The following is a 21072-nucleotide window of genomic DNA, read 5'->3' as shown; positions in this document are numbered from 1 at the left end:
TAACTGATCAATTCAACAAAATGTCTAGCCAAGTAACCATTCTTTTGCTTGATCCTTCATACTAAATTCCAAATAAGAACCCAAATTTTATATGTTTAGAGCTAACAATTGCAACAAGATAACTTTAACAGCATAAACAAACTCGCAGGTGAGCATAATATCGCTTGGTTTAGGCCGGGAAGCCAGAACATAATACCTAAAACAAAACACACAAACTGAAAAGTAAAATAAGACAACTTAGTAGAAGCATAAACAATAAGCTACTGACTTGCTAATCTGCTAGTGATGCAGCAGTAGCACTTAATCTTATTCTTGAAACTAACAGGACGAACAGAATCTCACATGGTTCTGATGAACCCTCATTCAGTAAGAGCAATTCTGTCCATAATCTTTGAGACAACATCCTTAGACTCCTTCAGCAGTTTAATACTCTTATTCAGCCTCTCTCTCTTTGTTGCTACAGATGGAGACTCCTCTAGCATCCTTTCGATGCCTCCCCCATACGGCCCCATCAGCTCATTCACTATCTCGTACTCCAGTTCTTTGTTCACCAGATTCTGAATACTGAACAGCAGATGCAAGGCCATTGAATCAACCAGCCTTCTTAGAACAATCTTCCAGTACGCTGTCATCCTAATCTTCATGTCCAATGCTTGCTGTGCCACATGCTTGTGCATCCTCAAATGCTCAATTTTAACCTCACCGAACCCTTTCATTTTCACAACTGGTTTCTCAGACTCGTCCTCAAGAACCCTCATGAATTCTTCTTGGCTGGTCATCAGCTCAGTCCAAATGGTCATGTACTCAGGATTGCAAGTGTAATCAGCAAGCTTTTCCATCTCAACAATTTCTACAACGCGCTTAACAGATTGATCTTTCATCTTGCTGATCAGACTGTTTGCAGCCCTCCTAGTTGAGGACTGAAGCGGTGGGTAGTTGTCACAGTGATGCATCAGCACTTGCACCACCACATTTTCAATGTATTGCCACACCTTGTTAACAAAATCCACAGGACTTCCAGAAATTCCCTTAACCTTTCTCTGCAGGATGGTAAGAAACCCACCACGAGGAAGGAAATTTGGCAGCCCAATACCCTTAGCCTCCTCCAGAACCCGAACCTCTTCCATCAGAAATGCAGTGTTTTCTTCATCAGTTCTCATAGACTGAAGCTGCTCAGAAAACCTGTTCAGCATCTCCGCCAAACGAGCAGTACAATGCATACCTGAATCATCAAGATACTCATCATATTCACCCCTAATCAGAATCTTTCTGAGAGACTCCTTTGCAGATCCCATTATCTGCATAAACACCGCCATTGCCTCTGCCACAGATGATAAATTCTGAGGCATGCTATTCAGTTCAGCAACATTAGAATTCAACTTTTCATTTATCTGCTTAACAATGTTAGGCAAACACTTTGAGATTATACTAGCCTGTATATGAACCAACCTTTGGGCCAATACAGGAACCCCCACAATCGAGTCATCAATCCTCGACAGCAAAGGGTGAGACCCAAACAGCCTTGCCTCCTCCAACCGCGCTTCCTCATAAGTTTCCTCCCCAATTCTGTTCCTAACACACACATACCCGAGACCAATACTGACATCATCATTTGTAACCTTCTCCAATAAGCCTTCAGGAGCCTTATCAGCCTTAGTCACAACAGCAAGTGTCCTCTGTCCAGTTTTATCAACACTCTGAGACATCATAATAGACTCACACGTCGAAAAATCAACTGTTGCAGATAACACATTCAGGACAATACTCTCCTCTGGAGTAATATACTCCATAATAATATCCCGAATCTGTTCATATATATTCTCAGGCTGTCCATGAACAGGAACCCGAGTGATACCGGGCAGATCAACCATTGTTAAATCTGGGACACCATGTTTCTTCACAACTAATGTTATGGGAGCATTAGATATCCCCTTAGCATTACCCGCGATTTCTTGAGTAGCAAAGTTGATTGCATCAGACACATTAGCTTCATCAGTCCTCACATTTTTACCCATGTACTCAAGGAAGAGTTCAGGGTCAGGACTAGAATGATGCTGCAGGCGCATAATAAGCGGAACCCGGGTGCATATACCTTGCCCTCTAGGAAGACTAATCCCAGCTAAGGACTCTAGCACACTAGATTTGCCAGAGGACTGATCACCAACTACGACGATAGTTGGTAACTGAATCCCTTCCTTCATAACTTTCAGGTTTCTTAGCTTGTCGACTGCATCAAGGAGAGGCCGAATACGGTCATTGTATGATGAAATCAGGGGTGGTGGTGGGGTGATATCAACATCTTCAGCATGAGAGTTAATTGTGAACAGTGGTGTATGAACTGGTACGAGTGACTTGCTATCATCGTTAACGTTTGTTCTTGTTGCTCTACTACTGGATTTTGGTTTGTTTTGTAGTACCATTTTTTTAGGCAGTTGGTAAAAGCACTTAATCTAGTTACAAGAAGGAATTGTTGGTTGTTTCTGTTGTATGAAACTATGAAGTATGAGTATTTATAGTGAAATGTTACGAATTTACGAGTGATTTGGTGGAAGTTGGAGTGTTACATGCTAATTTAAATGTAAATGAAGACTTTTGGATAACCCAAAAAATTAAAATGATTGGGAGTATCAATGCATAAGCAGGTTGCAGGACAATTATTGTTGTGCAGTAATAGAAGTGGGAAACGTTTGGTTTATTTAAGCTTGTTAAGCAGTGATTTAGAGAGGATTAAAGCATTATATCTACAATTAGTATTGATTAATGAGTTAATGAGTATTTAAATTAATAATGTGGAATAGGAAATGGTTAATATTCCTAATTTCCTATACTGCGGGTGGAGTAACTACAGTAGTTCTTTGTGGTCTGTAGAGAAGCAAAAACTTTTACTCCGTAATTAACCCAAATTAACTTCTCCTAATTTACTCATATGAAGTTAATACTTTAATGTACTACTTCTGAAGTTAAAGTCATGATTTGTAGTACGGAGTACAATAGTGTTTTTTTTTTTTTTTACATCCAAAACCCAAGTATAACATGACAGTTAAACCTATACGGAGTACTATATAGAAATCTATGTTGTAATAGATTAGTATAGATCTTACAAAAAAAACCATATTATATATTTAAATTCCAAAAGAGGTTTGAATTTTTGTAAATGATTTAATGAGTGTAATTTCCTTGACACAAGCCCAACACATAATACAAACTCATAGCATGCCCAATTTTTTTTATTTTTTTTTTAAGGAACATAGCATGCCCAATTAAGTGTATAGATGTTTGATGTACCTAATGTAAATGATTTTTTAAGGTAGGAAAAAAAACTAATAAATCAGCGTCGCTTACAAGTCAATCTACTCCAAAATTCTTAGCTACTAGAGTGTACCCGTGCAAAATGCACGGGATATATAAGAAAAAATATATTTAAAATATAAAAAGTTAATTTTGATATTGTAATTTAGACTTGAGCTGCAATGGTCGGTTTTGGATTGGTCGGTTCTGTTGAATCCTAATTAACTTTTTTAATAATTGTATTAATAATGTGATGACACCTGTTGTGCTATGCTGAAATATGATATTCTATGCTTTAATTGCTTAGAAGATCAAAAAACAGGGTCTTACTCTTTTATGTCGGTGGTCACGCAATGCTATTTTGAAGTTAACCTTTTCAAAGTTATAGAGGTTACCCATTTAGTGTTATAGGGGTTACTCGTGTTACTTGGTTAGTGTCATATGAGTTAGTGTCTTGCTCTAGGAGTTACATACTTTGTTCTGTTGCAAGTAGTTATTCGCTGAGGCCAGTTCCACAAAAACGTGTTGTACATTTTTTTTTTTGCTTTTGATGATTAAAGAAACGGAAAACGTTTGGAGGGTAGTCCCTAAAAAAATGCATGTAATTGAAGGCTTGAGGATTTATAGTACTATAGTGAATGGTTGATAACGAAATTGTATACTCGTGGTAATGCATGACATATATTATACTATGTACCAAAAAAATAGTCGTAAAACAAAGTGAAATTTTAGTACGTAGAGTTTAAAAAAAAGTGAAATGTTGGGGATTTTGAGTGCTACAGTGAATTATATGTGGAGATATATATTGAAAAAAGAATGCTTAGAATTGCTCCATTCAAGAATTAAAGTGCTATGAATAAAAGTTGGAAAAAAAAAAACTCTACAATTATATACTAGATACACTTAGCCAACTAAGCTAGTTGTAACAACTATTGTACGAATATAGGGCACTTAAAAAATAAACATAAGTTTTCAAAGCCCCATGGTTACAAAAAAAAAAAAAAAACTTCCGCAGTTCTTACAAAATTAAACTCCGCATGTTCATTTCAGATGGACATATAACAAGGGTGACTCTGCTAATCGCGAAGTCTACAGATTTGTGAGAGTTGCAGCTTGCATCTACCTTAATATTTTAATATGTTCAAATGCCTTGAAAGTTTTCCGTCTACCTAATTCTAGCAAACAACCAGTGACTAGAAACAAAATGAAAGGGGAAACATCACTTCATAGTTTTTTTCTTCTTAGGCTTCACACTCTTGACAAAAGACACCATCTTCTCATCAATCCTTCCCTTAGTGAAGAAATTGGCTAGTCTTGTATCATCTTCATCCCCCTCTTGGTTCTCAAGCAATACTTTTTCAAGGGCGTGCCGCCAACAAATGATGGCAGGTGTCTTCCAACAACCGCATTTTTTCACGCCTTTCAGTGGTATCTCGTACGTGAACTGAAAACAGAAGATCAAGAACAAATTTACAGTTTTGAATCATGCACCCCCCCCCCCCCCCCCAAAAAAAAAAAAAAAAAAAAAAAAAAAAAGTTTTGTATGAGCACATATGAATCTCTCGCTCTCTCCTTTTTTTTTTTTTTTTTTTTTTTTTGGGGTTTGGTATGAGCAAGACAAGATATTTGTTGAAAGAGGTGTCCCATAGCTCCTACATATGCTCATATTTCTCAATCATATATTTCAAAATTCATCCTATCCAGCACCTACTACATTTAACATAAATAAGATGAATGGTCAAGAATTTTGTGCCAAATACAAATCCAAAAAATTGCCTAACTGAACACAAACAACTCTTTTAGCACATACCAAGAGGATATAATCTAAATCTCGGACAAATAGAAAGAAACTTTAGCTTAAAGTTTGTATATACAAGTTCAGGCATGAATATGCACTTCATCCAAACAGACATATTAAGGAAAAGTTTGTCGTCTTTCATTATACCCTTGTTGAAAATGGCAAGCAACAATGTAAATAAACAAAGTTCATAAACAATGGCAATCTCTTTTGAAGCATTAGCAAGCAATTGTAGGTGTCAAATGCCAAAAAAAAAAAAAAAAAAAAAAAAAAAAAAAAAAAATCATCTCACACTAAGCACTAATAGAAGTCACAAGATTACTAATTATGCAATTATGAGAGTTGAGCAGAAATTATGTTAGTGGAGTTGAACAGAGATTATGTCACTATATGCATGATTACTAATTTACTATACATGATTCTGTTCTAGCGTTCTAGTTGCATTATTTAGCAAAGATTATTCATTTATTCTAGTTGCATTTCTAATTTGTTCTACTAATCCCAAAATTTTCTCAATAGCATCTATTTATGAATTAAGTGTTACAAAAGGCACATTGACTAGGAATCAAATGGAAACTGCAACTACAGATCATATGATCTACAAGATAGAATGAAGTACCTTAAGCACTTTGTAAATTGGAATGAAGTCGTTATATATATATATAGACTCTGGACGAGGTGCAAGCCACAAAAGAGCCTCGACAAAGGTGACAGGAGTACGTTTTATAAATGATGCACGGAGCGATACTATCAAATGCTTGATGCCATGGAGGGGAGGGCGAGACTTCATCCTCACTTTTTCTGGAACTATAAGATCCTTTATTGACAAACACAACTCCATCAAATACAAATCATTAGTTTTCCAATCCAATTGACATAAAAGCAATGTGATGAAAAGACTATAAAGAAATACAAAATGAGTGAAGGAAAGGAAGAACCATTCCTTATATTACCTCTTCCAAACCAACACAGATTGACAATTGTTCACTATTGCCTAGCTTGGAGAGAAACTTAACGAGTCTAGCATACCACTTATCGTTCTTAATGTCAGCCTTTAGGTAAACGGTAGCCTTCTTCAACTTGAAAGAACAATTTCCTCGAAAGGTTATAAGTTCATCATCTGTGTAGTGAAAGATTTTCAAGTTGGGAGTATCAATTTGAACGGTTAACAAACTCCTACAACGCTCAAATTCCAAACAGGTTAGATGTTGACTTGAAAAGGAAACGTCTTCTAGATTGTGGCACTCATATAGAAACAATTTTTCAAGGACAGGAGCATCTTCAAGAAGCGTATTCAATTCAGAATCATACAAGCTAGAACCAACTAGTTTCAGAAATTTCAAATTCTTGCAATCAGAAAACTCAATCTCGGATGACTGTAAAACTTCTTCCCACACATCTTCATACACATAAATGAAATTCAAAAGACTCGGTGCATCAATCACAATCACCTCAAGCTCATCGCAATTTTGGCCAACATCAAGCTTCACAAGTTTAGTGAGACCAAACACTTCAAGCCTTGTAAACCCCTTGCAACTTTTCACAGCTAAATCCTCAAGATTAGGGATGCTAACAGCAAGACTCCCCATAAAACCCTCATCTAAATAAACATTCACGAGGCTAAGCTTTGTCACTGAAGGCAATTGGGTATTTGCCAAAGAAGCCGAAATCAACTCACACCCTTTCAAATTCATCTTAGTGATGGAGTTCACACTAAGCACACTCTTAGGCAAACTATACCTAGGACCATTCCTACCACCAATTTCCAAGCTTAGTGTTCTAACGCGACAACCAACAACACAATCAAGCCAATGATCCAACCGCGACTTCAACTCCAACTCATACTGAGGTATATAAAGTTTGAGCACTTCCAACTTTGAAATGGACCCAAGGGTTCTATCAAGAAAAGCATAAAACTCCTCCTTTTCCTTAACAATTGACTCCCTTTTCATTCTAGCAGAATCATCATCATCACTAGGCATATCATCCACATCCAATAAGCTATTAAGGTTAAACCTTCCAAAATCAAAAATGGGTAATTGAATCCATAATGCACGCCAACTGCTCGATAAAATGCTAGTTCTTGCTGCATCCCTAGTTGACAAATACGAAAGTATATGCGTTTTAATGGGTTCTGGTAAATTAGATATTCGATCTGAATTTTGAATCCTCTTCTCCATGATCTAATGCAAAATATGATAAAATGTACAAGAATTAGCAATATGATATAGAGCAGTTATACTTTGATATTAATATATAATCTTGTTGTATACAGATAATATGATATGGGGAAATGGGAAAATTGCAGAAAATTTAAAGTCTGATAAAGAATTAGCGTTTACCTGAGAAATTGGAGCAAAGATGAATGTAAAAACCCTAGATAAAAGTGAATTGTGCTGTCTTCATTTTAACTGCTGTGTTGAGGCTTCTTGTTTGGTAAGCAGAGTTTTGGAAACTTCTTATTGAGCATTATTAAAGATTTCATTTAAAGGATCTTGTTAACGAGAGGATCTTGCTAACGAGAGAATTAGCTTTTGGGTATTAAATATAAACTACACTAAAAACAACTAACAATAAATATCTATTGATCAGCTAGTCAAACACTTTTATAATAATCAAGTATTTATAACTAACTAGTCAAAAAGGCTAATATAACTAGCTAGTCAAACCAGCTAATATAAACCGCTATATTGATCAGCTAACATCTAATTACCAAAAAGGGTCACAGATTACAGTACAATATTTTCGAATAATACACATAGTATCATATTTTCAAAAGTAATAGTCTCTCCGTTTTTAAATACTTGTTCCACTTTCCTTTTCCGACCGTTTTAAAATACTTGCTCCATTTCTTTTTTTGGAAAGCTTTTACAATATTTAATTCATTTCTCACACCTAGTGGACCCAACATAATACTCTCTCTCCTCCTATTCTTCCACTACTTTTGCTTTTTATAATTTTTTATTTTCTCGAGTACCCCACTACCTCCATATTTTATTATTTTATCCAATTTCTCCTAAAACTCCGCGCATGGAGAAATGGAGCAAGTATTTAAAAACGGAGAGAGTATGAATCAAATGGTATATGAGTAAATAAGTGGACAATTTTGGTTAAAATAAACCATGAATAGCAATCTAGTCATTCAAAATACGAGGGAATGATAATGTCAATAGATAAATCATCACTCCAAAAGTCCCTTCAAATATATGTAATCCATATATACTCCCTACATAGTAAATAAAATCTAGTATACTCATGCGAGCATAATATACGTTCACAATTAAGGCCATGTTCTCTTCACCTTAAATAAATAATATTAAGAAAAATAATTTCTGTTCAGTAAAAATAAGTTCAATTCAATAAAATTAATTTCAGTTCAGTAAAAATAAGTTCAGTTCAGTAAAATTCAATTTTTTCTTAAAGAAGAATTATAATAGAAAATCAGTAAAAATAATTTAAGTTCAACAAAATCAAGGTGAATAGAATAGGGCCTAACTTAAGGTATACTCGGGTGATCGAAGCTTAGAGGGCATAACTAAGCCACGCTAAAGCCAAAAAAATAAATTTTTGGGAAATTATCAATGGTACACCTAAGGTTCGGGCTTTTATCAATGGTACACCAACTTAGTTTTTGTTTATCAGCGGTACACCTAAGGTTTCACACGATTATCAACTATACACTTAACGTTAAACAAACGTTAAATAAAGGTTAAGTTGGGGTTTAATTCGATTTTTTTAACTTAAAAAATTCCCTCCCTTTTTTCCCCTCTTCATTTTCCCTCCTTTATGTACTCTACCCTATCCAGCCCCTCTTCCTCTATACATACTTTCCCTCCTTTCTGATTTTCCCTTTTCACACACAAACATACATATATCTACTCAAACACACCCAATTCGAATTATTTGTGCAAAAATACAACAATAAAGCAACAAATAATAATTACAGGCACATTGTGCATAATTTAAACCACAATTCGCTAACAATTGTACATGGAAACCAAAGTTCAACCATTTAAACAAAAAATTCATATAATACCAAAACTAAGCGAAAGTCAGAAAATCAAAGACTCGGATGAAAACTTACCTTAAGATTAACAATGAAGTGCAGAATTTGCTAGAATTTTGTTCAATTCGCCCGTCGATTATGGAACCTCACAGCAGCAGAAAAAGGGGAGAGAGTGAGAAGGAAGAAGAAGATGAATGATCTTTTGACTTAGGAGTTTTTAATATAGGTAGTTGAGGTTTGAAAGGAGCAATTTAATGTATTTGGAGTAGGAATGTAAAAAAAAAATGTATTTGGAGTAGGGGGGCAAATTAGTCATGTCATTTTAAGTGGATTAACCTAAAATTAACCTTTAATTAACGTTAGCGTTACTGTAGATGAGTGTATTAAACCTTGGGTGTACTGCTGATAAACAAAACTAAATTGGTGTATTATTAATAAAAGCCCGAACCTTGGGTGATAATTTCCCTAAATTTTTACATCACCTCTATTTTTCCAGAAATGGTAAGATGACTCAAGTCACAAAACCCCTTTTTTCTCCATATTTAAAAACAGACCAACCCCGCCGCCATTAATGGCGACCTCGAGGCTCATCTCCGGCCACCTCCGCCGCAATCATTTCTCTCTCCTCCGACCATTCCTACTTTCTCTCTCCTCTTCCCCAAACCCTTCGCCGCCATTACCGACCACCTCCGATCACACTCCCTCCTTCTTCTCCCCCTCCACGACGTCGTTTCGTTACTTCTCCTCTCAACCTTCTGGCTCGGACTTCACTCACCAGCTCAACTCGGTCACTGAATCGGAGCTTCGTAGATTAGGGTTTATCGACGGTTCTCAGATTTCTGATGTTGTTGATCGCCTTCTAGATGATTCTGTTCTTCCGATTCGTTATTTTGTCTCTGTTCTTGATGGTTTCCATGACCTCACTGGTCTTCCTTGGTAATTCGATTAAGTTTATAAGATTTTTTTTGTTTTAATGTTGTGATATCAATTTTGTTGATCAAGTTGATGTTTATGTTTATTCAATTTGTAGAATTATGATTGTAATTATGTTTATTGATTTCATTTTGGTGGAACTTGATAGTATTGGCTATTTTCTGTGATAAATTATGTATATTTTCATATAAATTGATCATCCTTGGTAGTTTTATCACTTAAATTTCAATTTTTGTTAGTGGATGGAATTTTCTTGTTGGGATGAATATAATTCGATGTTCTCTAATGTGCTGAAAATTTGAAATTCCAATAGAGTTTATGTTAATTTTCAGACGAATCGTATAATAGTAATTGTGTTGTAGTTCTTATTGATGCCTAATGAACATTTGGGTTTATGGTTCATATATATGCTACTCAATTTCGACTATCTATCATATCTTATTTGTAATTTTGGTTTTTTTTTTTTTTTTTTTTTTTTTTGGAAAGGTGGATAGTAATTGCATCATCAACTGTGGCTATGAGGATTACATTATTTCCATGGATAGTGTTGCAGCTTCACAAGATGAAGCAGATTGGCGAGATGCTCCCGAAATGTATGTTATTTATACCTCCGTCATCAACTCGTTGTGTATCTGCACTTCTGCAGTTTAGCTCTTTCTATTGTCAAAGGCAACTTGATTATAGGTTAAAATAGATTATTTTAGTTTTCTGATCACTCTTTTAAACTTGGAACGGTTGTAGAGTTTACATTTTAAATGGCTTATTTAGCAAAATAAGTTCCAAGGATATATCGAGATAAGGATCAAGTGTGGCAGTGAGAACTCGTTGTTCTTATGTATATTGTTTTGATAAACACGGTGGACTATCAACTTCAAATTCCCTGGAATAGTTACCGAGTCCATTTAACTTTGGATAGGTGGGGTACTTGACCAATGTGTGCCTTCTGTTTGGTTCATGTGGCTTTGTTTTCACCATTGGCATTGGCCTAACTAATAGCTTGTAGTTTGGCTTGCTATTTAAGAACATTTACATGTCAACTGAACAATTGTATATTTAGTACTCAATTACATGTGAAACTATAACAATTGGGGACTTTATTTGCTAGTTGTATATTTAGTACTCAATGATTGTTGACAACCTCTCTTAGAATACTGAACCTTGTGCCCTTGTTTTCAAAAAGAATACAGAGCCTTTTATATCAGAGCTTACTGCTGAATGATTTTTCCACAATTGAGAATATTGTTATTGACCATAGTGTCCTTTTGGGAATTTTCTCTTAATCATTTATGTGGAAATTGATAACTAGCTTGCTTTAGGCACAAATCACACAATTATTACATACCTTCTGATGTGACAAAATAGGTATTATGGACTAGCTTTACTTGAGAAAATTTGGTGCCTTTTTGTCTGTACTTTAAATATTTTTCTTTGATCACCACGACAAACATTTCATACTGGTTTTTTCATTGTTGTCATTTGGATTTTTGAAGTGCCTCCTTCAATCCCGCTACCTTTCTCGGGAAAAAGTTACGTAGATCAGTTCTCTCTTTTTCGGAGGGAAAGACAAGCGCTAGGGTGTCCTTCATATTTGTGGTTTCTGGCATCGTTTGCAGTCCAGGTCAGCTGAAAGTGATTGTGCTATAGCTTTTTTTAGGAAGGTGAATGTTTTTGACACTTTTGCCTGCTTTGCGTTGGTTTGCAGATCCCATGCTTCATCTTATGGATGGCTAGTATCCGGAAAATGTCACTGGATCTGTATCCAGGATTTGATACTGTAAGTCACTGGCAACTTTGAGTGTTGTGATAATTCTTTACGTGATGCTTTGCCCTCTTAATACTCATTTGCTTGTGTTCCAAGGTCTCATCGGTTTTTTCATGCTTGAGGGGGGATGTGGTTGTAAATGCCCAAGTTTAGTGGTGGCATTCTGGCATATAGCTCAAAGTTTAACTCTTGTATAGATGGTTCCACACTTCCACTCCATCAAGTTTTTTTTTTTTGGGGTCTTACTGCAGCTGACATTTAGTATATATCCTATAAGTTGTGATATTTTTCTTTTTAATTTGCTACTCAATAAGGTTAAAATGTAATTTTCTGCAGGAAGGAATCTTATGGTTTCAGAATTTGACTGAAGTACCAAATGGTCCTTTTGGGCCCATCTTACCTCTGCTTATAGCTGGTTTGCATTTTTGTAATATCCAGGTACCGGATATTTCCTTCTCTTCATTCTCAATCTCTCACTAGTTAAAAAAGGTAACTGTGACTTCTAATGAATATATTAAAGTTATTAACATCCTTGTTAGAATTTACATCTGAAAATCTGTGTGGTTGTGTCCCCATTACCAACTTATTAGTGAATTTTGGCTTTTTATAAATCATCCAAGCTCAACTATTAATTTTGTATTTGTGTTCTGATTGGTATTTCTGGAGTAAACCTTTAGTGTGTTTAATTTTTGGTCCAGCCATCTCTAGGTGGATTATGGGTGACATAATACAGTAGCCTTAATTGTTTTTCTTGTCATGTGCTGAACTGACCAAATTTTATTAGGGAAGGTTCTAATATATAAATCTTAACCTGGTGCAATTTGCTGCCCTGCCCCTTGCAATCTGAACCCGGGCCCTAAAGGTGGTCAGTGACTTATTGGTCTCTTGCATTTGACTAAGCAGAAGATGGTCAATTACCCCCCTCCCAACAATACTCTCTGTTCCTTGTTTGATAATTCAGTCTTGTTTGGCCTCTATCTCACCACTGTTTTGGGAAATTTGGGTATTAGACTTTTTGAGAGGCTTGCTTTTGTGCTCTGGTTTATTTGATGAATATTGTTACCATGGGAAGGCTTTTTTTTTTTTGTGAAAGTATAGAATTATAATTTTGACGTGTATATCTAATAATTGGCTGCCATTCCAGAATTCTCATGTTTCTAGCTTTTTCTGTGGGATGGGATCTATGGTAAAGAAAATTTTATAAATAAAACTTTAATATTTGTTTAGATAGGCACAATTTTTTGAATTCTTGGTATGTTGATTGTACTGTGATGGTTTCAGTTTGTTTTGGATTCTATGTCAAGTTTTGGACATGTGTAAGTCAATTTATTCAAAAGTCTGTATTAATTTCTAAAACTCCTATCTTAGATTCATGTCCATTTAAATTTTAAGGTTTTAGGTTTTATTAAAAATTATTGAACAGATATCTAGTCCTAATAGCACTATGCATGCTGGTCTGTGATAGTCATTGATGTTGCCTGTTGATTAGATGAGTCCTGTAGTGTTGACTAACCATATGGTCCATATCCCTGTTTAGAGCTAAATTTAGAAAAAGGTTGTATTTGTGTCTTACGTACTCCGTAATTTCTTTTCTGCTTATGTATGGCTTCAGACATATAAATTGTAGAGCTGAAGGTGCATCTTTTGAAGTAAAATTAAGAACATTGTTATTGCATGCATCTTTCAAAATCTGCAACAGTGAGCTTCTTTCTGAAACTATGGGATATTGACCAAACTGTGAACTTTCTGACTACGTTGCCTAAAATCTACAATACTGTCACTCTGGAATCTGAAATATGTAAGGTTGTTTCAGCTATTAACCTATCACCATCGATCTATTTTAATTTTCTTTATTGGAAATTTCTTGTGTCTATTTTATTTTTTCCCCTCTAGCTACTGAAATAAGTGAAATCAATTTTATGGGCTGAAATCAGTGAAAAGCATTCTGAGCCCCCCTTTTTTTTTTATTATTATTTGTCAGATAAATTTTAGGTCCTCTTTTGCTTCAGAAGAAAAAGGAATGCTTCAGCTGTTAGCCAAAGTGAGTGACATATTTTTATAGATTTTGATGTGTTTTATTGTCTTCTATAGGACTGTATAATATTGCAGTATGCTTTCTTGGAGAGATTGGGGTTTCTTTTATACTGTATATATCATTTTTATGGATGCAAAAACCTGCCTGGATATGGAACTTGTTAGCTTTACATGTATACATTTATGGGTTCTCATAAGTATCTTACATCCCTTCGTTTTTTTCCCCTTTTCTTTCTCTGGCTGCAGTTGTACAAGAGGTATTTGGAATTTCTAACATTACCGATGCTATTTTTAGGATTTCATATGCCCCAGGTTAGTTTTCTTAAATAATATTCTGCTGATCTCTGTTTTGATTCTCTCTTTCCTCCCCGATCCCATATTATTAAATATGATCTTTATATTGAATGCTTCGTATATGAGTATATGACTAAAGGCCAAAACATAACTAGAAAAAGGTAATAATTTGTTTACATCTTCTGTTTTGAAATTATGAGAAGTGTGCCATTTGAGCTGGCTAAAATTAATTTTGATTTGCTGAATGGAATTTTGGAACCTTCTGCTCATATTGAATAACTTTTTTGTATTCTGAGCAAAAGTGATTTTGTTGCATGAGAACTGTGATGGAGTATTATACAATTAATACTAGGTTAGGTCCCGTACCATGCACGGTAGTTTTCAATAACTGATTTTAAAAACATGACAAAATCAAGAAATCACACAAAGATCCTTTGTTTATTTAATATTCACGTTTCATTATAAGCCCGTAGCTTCTATTACATAATTAAAAAAAAAAAAATCAAGAAAATAATACATAGTATATAATCTTGTTGTAATAAACCTATGTAGTACATAATATGTCTTTCCTAAAAAATAGTCCACATGTCACAAAATATGTTAAGAATATTATTTTTATTTTTTTGCTTAACTTAATAGTTGTCAATATGTTGGTTTTGAAAAGCTAAATCAAATCTTCCAGTGTATTTCGTAATTATACTTATACATAGAAAGATTTCTTCCTTATGTATAATATTTTTTTTTTCAAAAAAAAAATAAAAAAATAAAAAATAAACTAAAGACACACCAGGAGATAACACATGTCATTGTTGGTGTGTATTTCGGTATATAGTTATTGATGTGTCGTCGAGAATAGAATATGTGATGTTTTTAGCTGTAAACTGTGATGCCTTAGTATTCTGTCTCTATTTTCTCATAGGATATCAAACTTTTGTAATGTTTCCATCCTTATGTCAATTGTTTTGTCAGGGAAGTCATGTCTATTGGGTGACCAACAGTTCTCTAAGCCTTATTCAGGTCAGTATGTCCTTTGTTTTCTTATAGAGAAGAAAAATGTGAGAACTTGTAGCTTTGGTTTTTGATATTTTATTTAATCGCGCATGTGCACCTACTTCCTAGTCTCTACCTTAAATAGAGGAAAAAAAGAATAGTTCTAGAAATTAATGGAAAGAACCCAATAAGGATATTACTATCTTTAATGTTACACTTTTGGCAGACTTTGGATCCTCAAGTCATGCTTATATCTCATGTTATCTTGTAATCCTTCTTGTTGGCCTCACTTTTGAGTTTGTAGGCTGTGTAACACCAAGTTGGGATATGGGCTACTATTGTACATATTAGCTGATGTGCTTTTGAATCGTGTCATACAAGAATTGATCCTAATTGTCCTGCCTTCCATAAATTCCATAAATGCATAAGGTTAGCTTGAGTGCTATTAAGAGAATGCCTGAGGGCTATTTCATTGTGTCCATTGTGGAGCGTGTGCCTTCTTGAACTAATTCTTCCCCCAGGTGTCATAATAGGAACTGCTTACTGGGTTCTTGATATTTCTGGTGTTGGAGTTATTTGTTATCTTCTGTTTAAAACCATATGCTTCAGAGTGTAACATTATTTGTCTGCAATTGGTTTATGTCTTGTCCTAAGTTTCCTATTTACAACTATTTTAACATGGTTTTCTTCCTAAATTCTTGAGCCTCCCCTCTTGATAAGCCAACCTTATTGTACTTATAGTCTGAACTGGACATGTTAAACACTATCACCACCAACCTCTTCTTCCCTATCACACATCCATCTCCAAATACCCGTAGAACAAAACGAAGCTTATGGACCTATAGTACCATGATTTATTTATAGCTTCTGTATTCTCTGGCTTTTTTTTTTTTTTTTTTTTGAGGTGGGTATCAGAGGCAGAGACTGATCACTTAGCTTCACTCGTTGCCATGAATGAGGTGCCCCCCTTCTGTATGAACCTGCCTTGCGAACTTATTTTATTTTGTAGGTTACAAACAATTCTCTGATACATAGCTCATTTATTGTTTACTAAATGATACAGAACCTTTGTCTGCAAAACCCTGCTATTCGCCAAAGGTTGGGTGTACCCTTACCCAGCAAGGGTAAAAATGTGGATGTTGATCATGAAAAGAATGTAAGCGGGTCTGCACTTCTGGACGCTCCAAAAGAACATGGACATGTCTCTGCTTTCAACTTATCCTCTGAACAACTGGTTAATGTGAGTGCATTTTCATCATAAACCCTTCAGAGGGTCCCTATATATATGAAAAAGAAAAAACTTTTGTGTGCACCTATTTACAATAAAATAAGTATACATCGAACAATATTAGGGTAACTTTTAGCCAATTTAGGGTAACTTTTTGCGCTTTTTGGGTAACTTTAAACCTGATACAATTTTAAAGTAAATAGGCAACGAGATAAGGTTTATAAGGGTAATATAATTACTTCCAAATTTTCATTCACTAAAATTTGATTTTCAGTCATAAAAAAAGTAGTATTACTTTACCAATTAAGTGTAGATAACTTTTATCTGTACTGAGCCACTTTTATACACATTGAGGTAACTTTTATACATATTGGGGTTGATCATTTTAGGGCAAATATACAACGGATGTATGATAATTATTGTACACCTGATTTTTTTTAAAATTTGTGTTGAAAAAGTTACATGATAGTCAGATTAGTCGCTTCTTGAAGATATTGATTAACTTTACCTTGAACTTGTAGAAAATCGTGTGAAATAATTTCTTTTTGTTTTAATTTTGCAATTTCAAACAGCTTTCAGTTTCCTACTTGTGTGCGGGAAGAGTCAATAGAGCACTTCCGTTGCTGAGGTAATATTATTGTTATCGATAATTACCTTTGATTGGCCTCATTGCATCTCTCTGATTGCTTAACTGAACTACCTCTTACAATAGACTGGCTCTTGACAAGGATCCTGAGTGTTATTCAGCTTTGACTGTTATGGGACAGACTATGCTACAGCTGAAAGACTATGAAAATGCTGCTGAGTATTTAGAATCTGCTATTTCAAAGGTTTGATTTTGCATGTCTTTGGATGAATGTTTACAACATGGGTATGATCCAATTTACGTTGATTAATCCAATTCTCGAAGAGGATGGCTTGTGTGAATTTTAATGTTATTTTTGGAAGTTGTGATCCTGGAAACATTACAGCTACCCAGTGCTGTAGGGCAAAGACATTTTCTTTTCCTTACTCTTCTTCTTGTCATAGATTTCTCTTGCGAAACCAACTGATGCTGAGTCGATCGATTTTCTCATTCAAGCATCTATGTCAGCTGGCGCTGCTTATTATCGGCAGGTACACATTCATATTGTGCATAAGTTTATAGGTGCTTATTAGCTGTAATACAAGAATGAATTCTGCATATTATGCATAAGTCAATAACATGATGTTCAGTCTACTAGTGACAATGAAATGAGGCACAAGCCATGTGGAAAGTTCATATTTCTGAATTTGTTTGAATCAACCTAACGAAGATCAAAGAGCTGTTTGATGACATTAGGTAGTGAATGAAATTGGCATCTCAGAGAGACCTTTCTAAATTCTAACTAGATCTGTGTTAAATTTGCACTTTTCCAGTGGCCCTGAATCTGTTTATAATGTCCTTGTAGCAAGATGCTAATTTACGTTTCCTGACATTTTTTTTCAAGTGTATGTACTAACCTTTTGGTGGTATGCTACCCTGCTGTTATTATACTATTCTGATCAGGGGAAAGTAGCTGAGTCTTTTACTCACTTTGAAAGAATGAAGGACATTGAAGTGCCAGAAGAGGCTATTGTGAAGGATCGTTATTATGAGGGTATAATGTGTTTTGCCAGGTACGGAGTAGGGTTTTGATTACAGTAGTCTCACGGATGTAGAAGAAAAGTACAAAGAACAGTTGCATATACTCGTTAATACTCTGTATTCTCTTTTTTTTTTAGTTCCAGTTTCTTATATTTATCTTTTCCGATTTCAGTTTCTTACGCATTGAAGGTCGTAAAGAGGAATCTGACAAATATTTGCGCATGGCCTGTGCCTATGATCCTAAATATAGTGTTTATTTGGAGAACTTGAAAAAAGATACCGATAAAGGTGATAATTTTGTTGCTGACCTTGCCAGCAGCCGAAGAGCTGACTATTGAACCTACAAGAAGGATACAAAATTTTGTTGTACATTTTTTTGCTTAATTCTTTGAATTTTACCATGAGAGCAATCTCAGCAGTTTTGAACTTGTATATACATGTAATTTATTTTAAGAAATATGATAGGTAGGCACAGAATGACAGTAAAGCCTGAGAAAAATAATAGCAACTTGTAATTCTTTTGTATCAATTATACATAATGCATCTTGTGATTTATCTTCCATTCAATTATCTAACTGGAAGTATTAATTAGTGCTAAATCTCTCTCTAATTCTTTACATAACTAGAGGCTTTTCTTCAAAGTTGGAAGAGGTCAATGCTTCTTGGATCGATGGACATTGATAAAGTCTACTTAACACATAGTATATGATTTAAAGTTAGTGTTATGTGTAAAGAAAACAAGATGCATAGTCTGAAATAAGATTAGACGCGCTAGTAGAGTTGAATAACAAGAAAGGAAAAGGCAATAGTTTGTTCATATGCTGCTAGTATGGTTGTCTTTCTCTAAACCTTAACTAATTGATTCTAATGTTGCAATTAATGTGTGTTAGTCACCAGTACTTCAACTACTTTTAACTACTTATGTACCAAGTCTACCAACCGATTGTGCTTTCGCATGAGTTTTCAATTGACAATGTATGCCTTTAATTAATTTGTCTTTCTTCCCGAAAAGATGATAAGTATAATGTGTACGAGTGTATCTAGAATTATCATGTGAAAATAGTGGCAATAATGTATAGCCTAGTCTTATTTGCTAATTGATTTTTCTAATTATGGTCACATGACTCACATCATTGGTGTGATGTTATGATTGTTATCTAACACAATTACACAAGTAATAATCAACCCATAAACTTTTTTATTTTTATTTGTTAGATTTGGAATGGTTTTCTTTCTACCATTTAGTACTTCATATCAAATTTTCAATGTTTAATCTACCCTTCATAATACTATTGTGTAAAATAAGTTTGCTTTGATAAAATAAAAGATGGGTTATTCTTGAAAATAGTCTACTAAATGTTGCCTTGTTGGTAGAGCTGTCAATTCGAGTAATCGGGTCGAGTTTGGGTCGGGTCAATTCGGATTAATTCCATGACCTATGCGGGTCTGGTTTGGGTTGGGTCATGCTTGAGTCGAGTCACGTCGGGTCATACTTCTTATCGGGTTTAGGTCAGGTTAATAACAGATCGGGTTACATTCGAGTCGGGTGAACAATAGGTCGGGTTTAATTCGGGTTTTATCGGGTTAAAATAGGTTAGGGTAATTCTCGGGTTCGAGTCAGGTTCTGTTCAAGTCAATAATTTGCGGGTTAGAACAGGACGGGTCATTCTCAGGTTTAAGTCGGGTTCGGTTCAACTAAATAATTTGCGGGTTATAATCAGGTCGGGTCATTTTCAAGTCGGATCATTCTCGGGTTCAAGTCAGGTTCGGTTCAAGTCAATAATTTGCGAGTTATAATCAGGTTGGGTCATTTCCAAGTCAGGTTATTCTCGGATTCAAGTCGGGTTATGTTCAAGTCAATAATTTGCAGGTTACAATCAGGTCGGGTCATTTTCAAGTCAGATCATATTCGGGTTCAACTAACTATAAATAGATAATTATCATTTTTATCAAGCTAATTATTTCCTTTGACTATAATATGTATGGCAATATACTAGGGAACTATAGTCTATAATTTAGGAAGATAATTATCTCCTATGACCATACAACAAATATATACTATATTTAACTCTTAAATTTGAGGATGATGCTAATTTCTTTTGTTGGCCTGGACCGACTTGGTCTCCCTAGACAAAATGCTTTGATCAACAATAATAAGGTGGTCTAAATTGCATTTAAGGTGATTAGAAATCGGGTCAGGAATAATTTGGGTTGAATTTAGGTCAGGTCAATAACAAGTCGTGTTAATTTCGAGTCGAGTTAGTAACAGATCGGGTTGAATTTTTGGCTCGGGTAAGTAATAGAATTGGTAAAATTTGGGTCGTGTCAATAACAAGTCGGGTTTAATTTGGGTCAGGTCAATAACAAGCCGGGTTGATTTCAGGTCGGGTTTGTAACAGGTTGGGTTAATTTCGGGTCGGGTTAGGAACGAGTCGGGTTGAATTCAGATCAGGTTAGTAACAAGTCGGGTTAAATTCGGATTTTGACGGGTTAAAACAGGTTTGGGTCAATTTCGGTTCAAGTTGGGTTCGGTGCAAGTTAATTAAATAGGCCATTGTAAACCGGTAAATCGGTGCAAGTTGTAAACCGGTAAATTAGTCGTCTAAAGGCAAATTAGATGGTTCCACCCACCCAATTGGACTCCTGGAGGATATTAGGGACAATGATAAACATTTCGGCAATTTTTATTCGGACGAAAAAAAGTCAAATTTTTCCAAAATTGAAGGCTAATTAATGTCCACGCTTTTAGAGAAATTTTGGTGGTTTCGGGGCCCAGTGTCGCAAAGTCTTGAAATTTTAAGTAATACATCTGGGGTTCATATAATGCTTTTCCAGTAACCATATATGATCATTATATGTTGTCATAGATGTTCGTGGTAGGCGGAGTTAATGAAATCGGTGCAAGTTAGTTGTAAACCAGTATATTGGTCTTTTAAATGCAAATTGGATGGTTTCACCCACCCAATTGGACTCCCGGAGGATACTAAAGACCATGGTAAACATTTCGGCAATTTTTTTTCCGGGCGAAAAAAAGTCAAAAAATTCCAAAATTAAATGCTAATATCCATGCTTTTTGAGAAATTTTGTAGGTTTCAAGGCCCAGTGTCGAAAAGAATTGATATTTTAGGGGATA

The 21072-nt window shown here is 35.1% G+C and overlaps 2 protein-coding genes across 3 annotated transcripts; one reads left to right on the top strand and one right to left on the bottom strand.

The window, feature by feature from the left end:
- Positions 1–359: 359 nt before the first annotated feature.
- On the bottom strand, positions 360–7475 carry LOC145628596 (dynamin-related protein 4C-like). Of its 2 annotated transcripts, XM_081680931.1 has the most exons (3): positions 7429–7469; positions 7056–7269; positions 360–2278 (listed from the first exon to the last, which is right to left on the bottom strand). In XM_081680931.1, the coding sequence occupies exons 2-3, from the start codon at positions 7264–7266 to the stop codon at positions 360–362; spliced, it is 2130 nt and encodes a 709-aa protein (XP_081537057.1). In that variant the 5' UTR covers positions 7267–7269; positions 7429–7469. The 2 variants fall into 2 exon arrangements, 1 of the variants encoding a protein (XP_081537057.1); XR_014111463.1 differs by lacking the exons at positions 360–2278; positions 7056–7269 and adding an exon at positions 6074–6206 and having other exon boundaries at positions 7429–7475.
- A 2099-nt stretch (positions 7476–9574) lies between these two features.
- LOC145628598 (ALBINO3-like protein 2, chloroplastic) lies at positions 9575–18506 on the top strand. Its single transcript, XM_081680934.1, has 14 exons — positions 9575–10028; positions 10512–10618; positions 11516–11643; positions 11728–11799; positions 12124–12225; positions 13769–13828; positions 14068–14133; positions 15085–15132; positions 16169–16345; positions 16906–16961; positions 17046–17163; positions 17363–17449; positions 17862–17971; positions 18112–18506. The coding sequence occupies exons 1-14, from the start codon at positions 9664–9666 to the stop codon at positions 18275–18277; spliced, it is 1662 nt and encodes a 553-aa protein (XP_081537060.1). The 5' UTR covers positions 9575–9663; the 3' UTR covers positions 18278–18506.
- Positions 18507–21072: the final 2566 nt, after the last annotated feature.

This window comes from Chenopodium album, chromosome 4, assembly GCF_948465745.1.
Source record: "Chenopodium album chromosome 4, dcCheAlbu1.1, whole genome shotgun sequence".
Lineage (NCBI taxonomy): Eukaryota > Viridiplantae > Streptophyta > Magnoliopsida > Caryophyllales > Amaranthaceae > Chenopodium > Chenopodium album.
The sequence above is the reverse complement of the archived record's forward strand: the minus strand, read 5'-3'. Positions and strand labels throughout refer to the sequence as shown.

Excerpts from the sequence above, each read along its gene's own strand:
- LOC145628596 (XM_081680931.1), bottom strand. The coding sequence starts at position 7,266 with ATGGAGAAGAGGATTCAAAATTCAGATCGAATATCTAATTTACCAGAA. Across the intron at positions 2,279-7,055 it reads GGATGATATGCCTAGTGATG|CACCCCTGATTTCATCATAC; the intron begins ATGATGATTCTG and ends TCACCCCACCAC.
- LOC145628598 (XM_081680934.1), top strand. The coding sequence starts at position 9,664 with ATGGCGACCTCGAGGCTCATCTCCGGCCACCTCCGCCGCAATCATTTC. Across the intron at positions 10,029-10,511 it reads GACCTCACTGGTCTTCCTTG|GTGGATAGTAATTGCATCAT; the intron begins GTAATTCGATTA and ends TTTTTTGGAAAG. Across the intron at positions 16,962-17,045 it reads AGAGCACTTCCGTTGCTGAG|ACTGGCTCTTGACAAGGATC; the intron begins GTAATATTATTG and ends CTCTTACAATAG.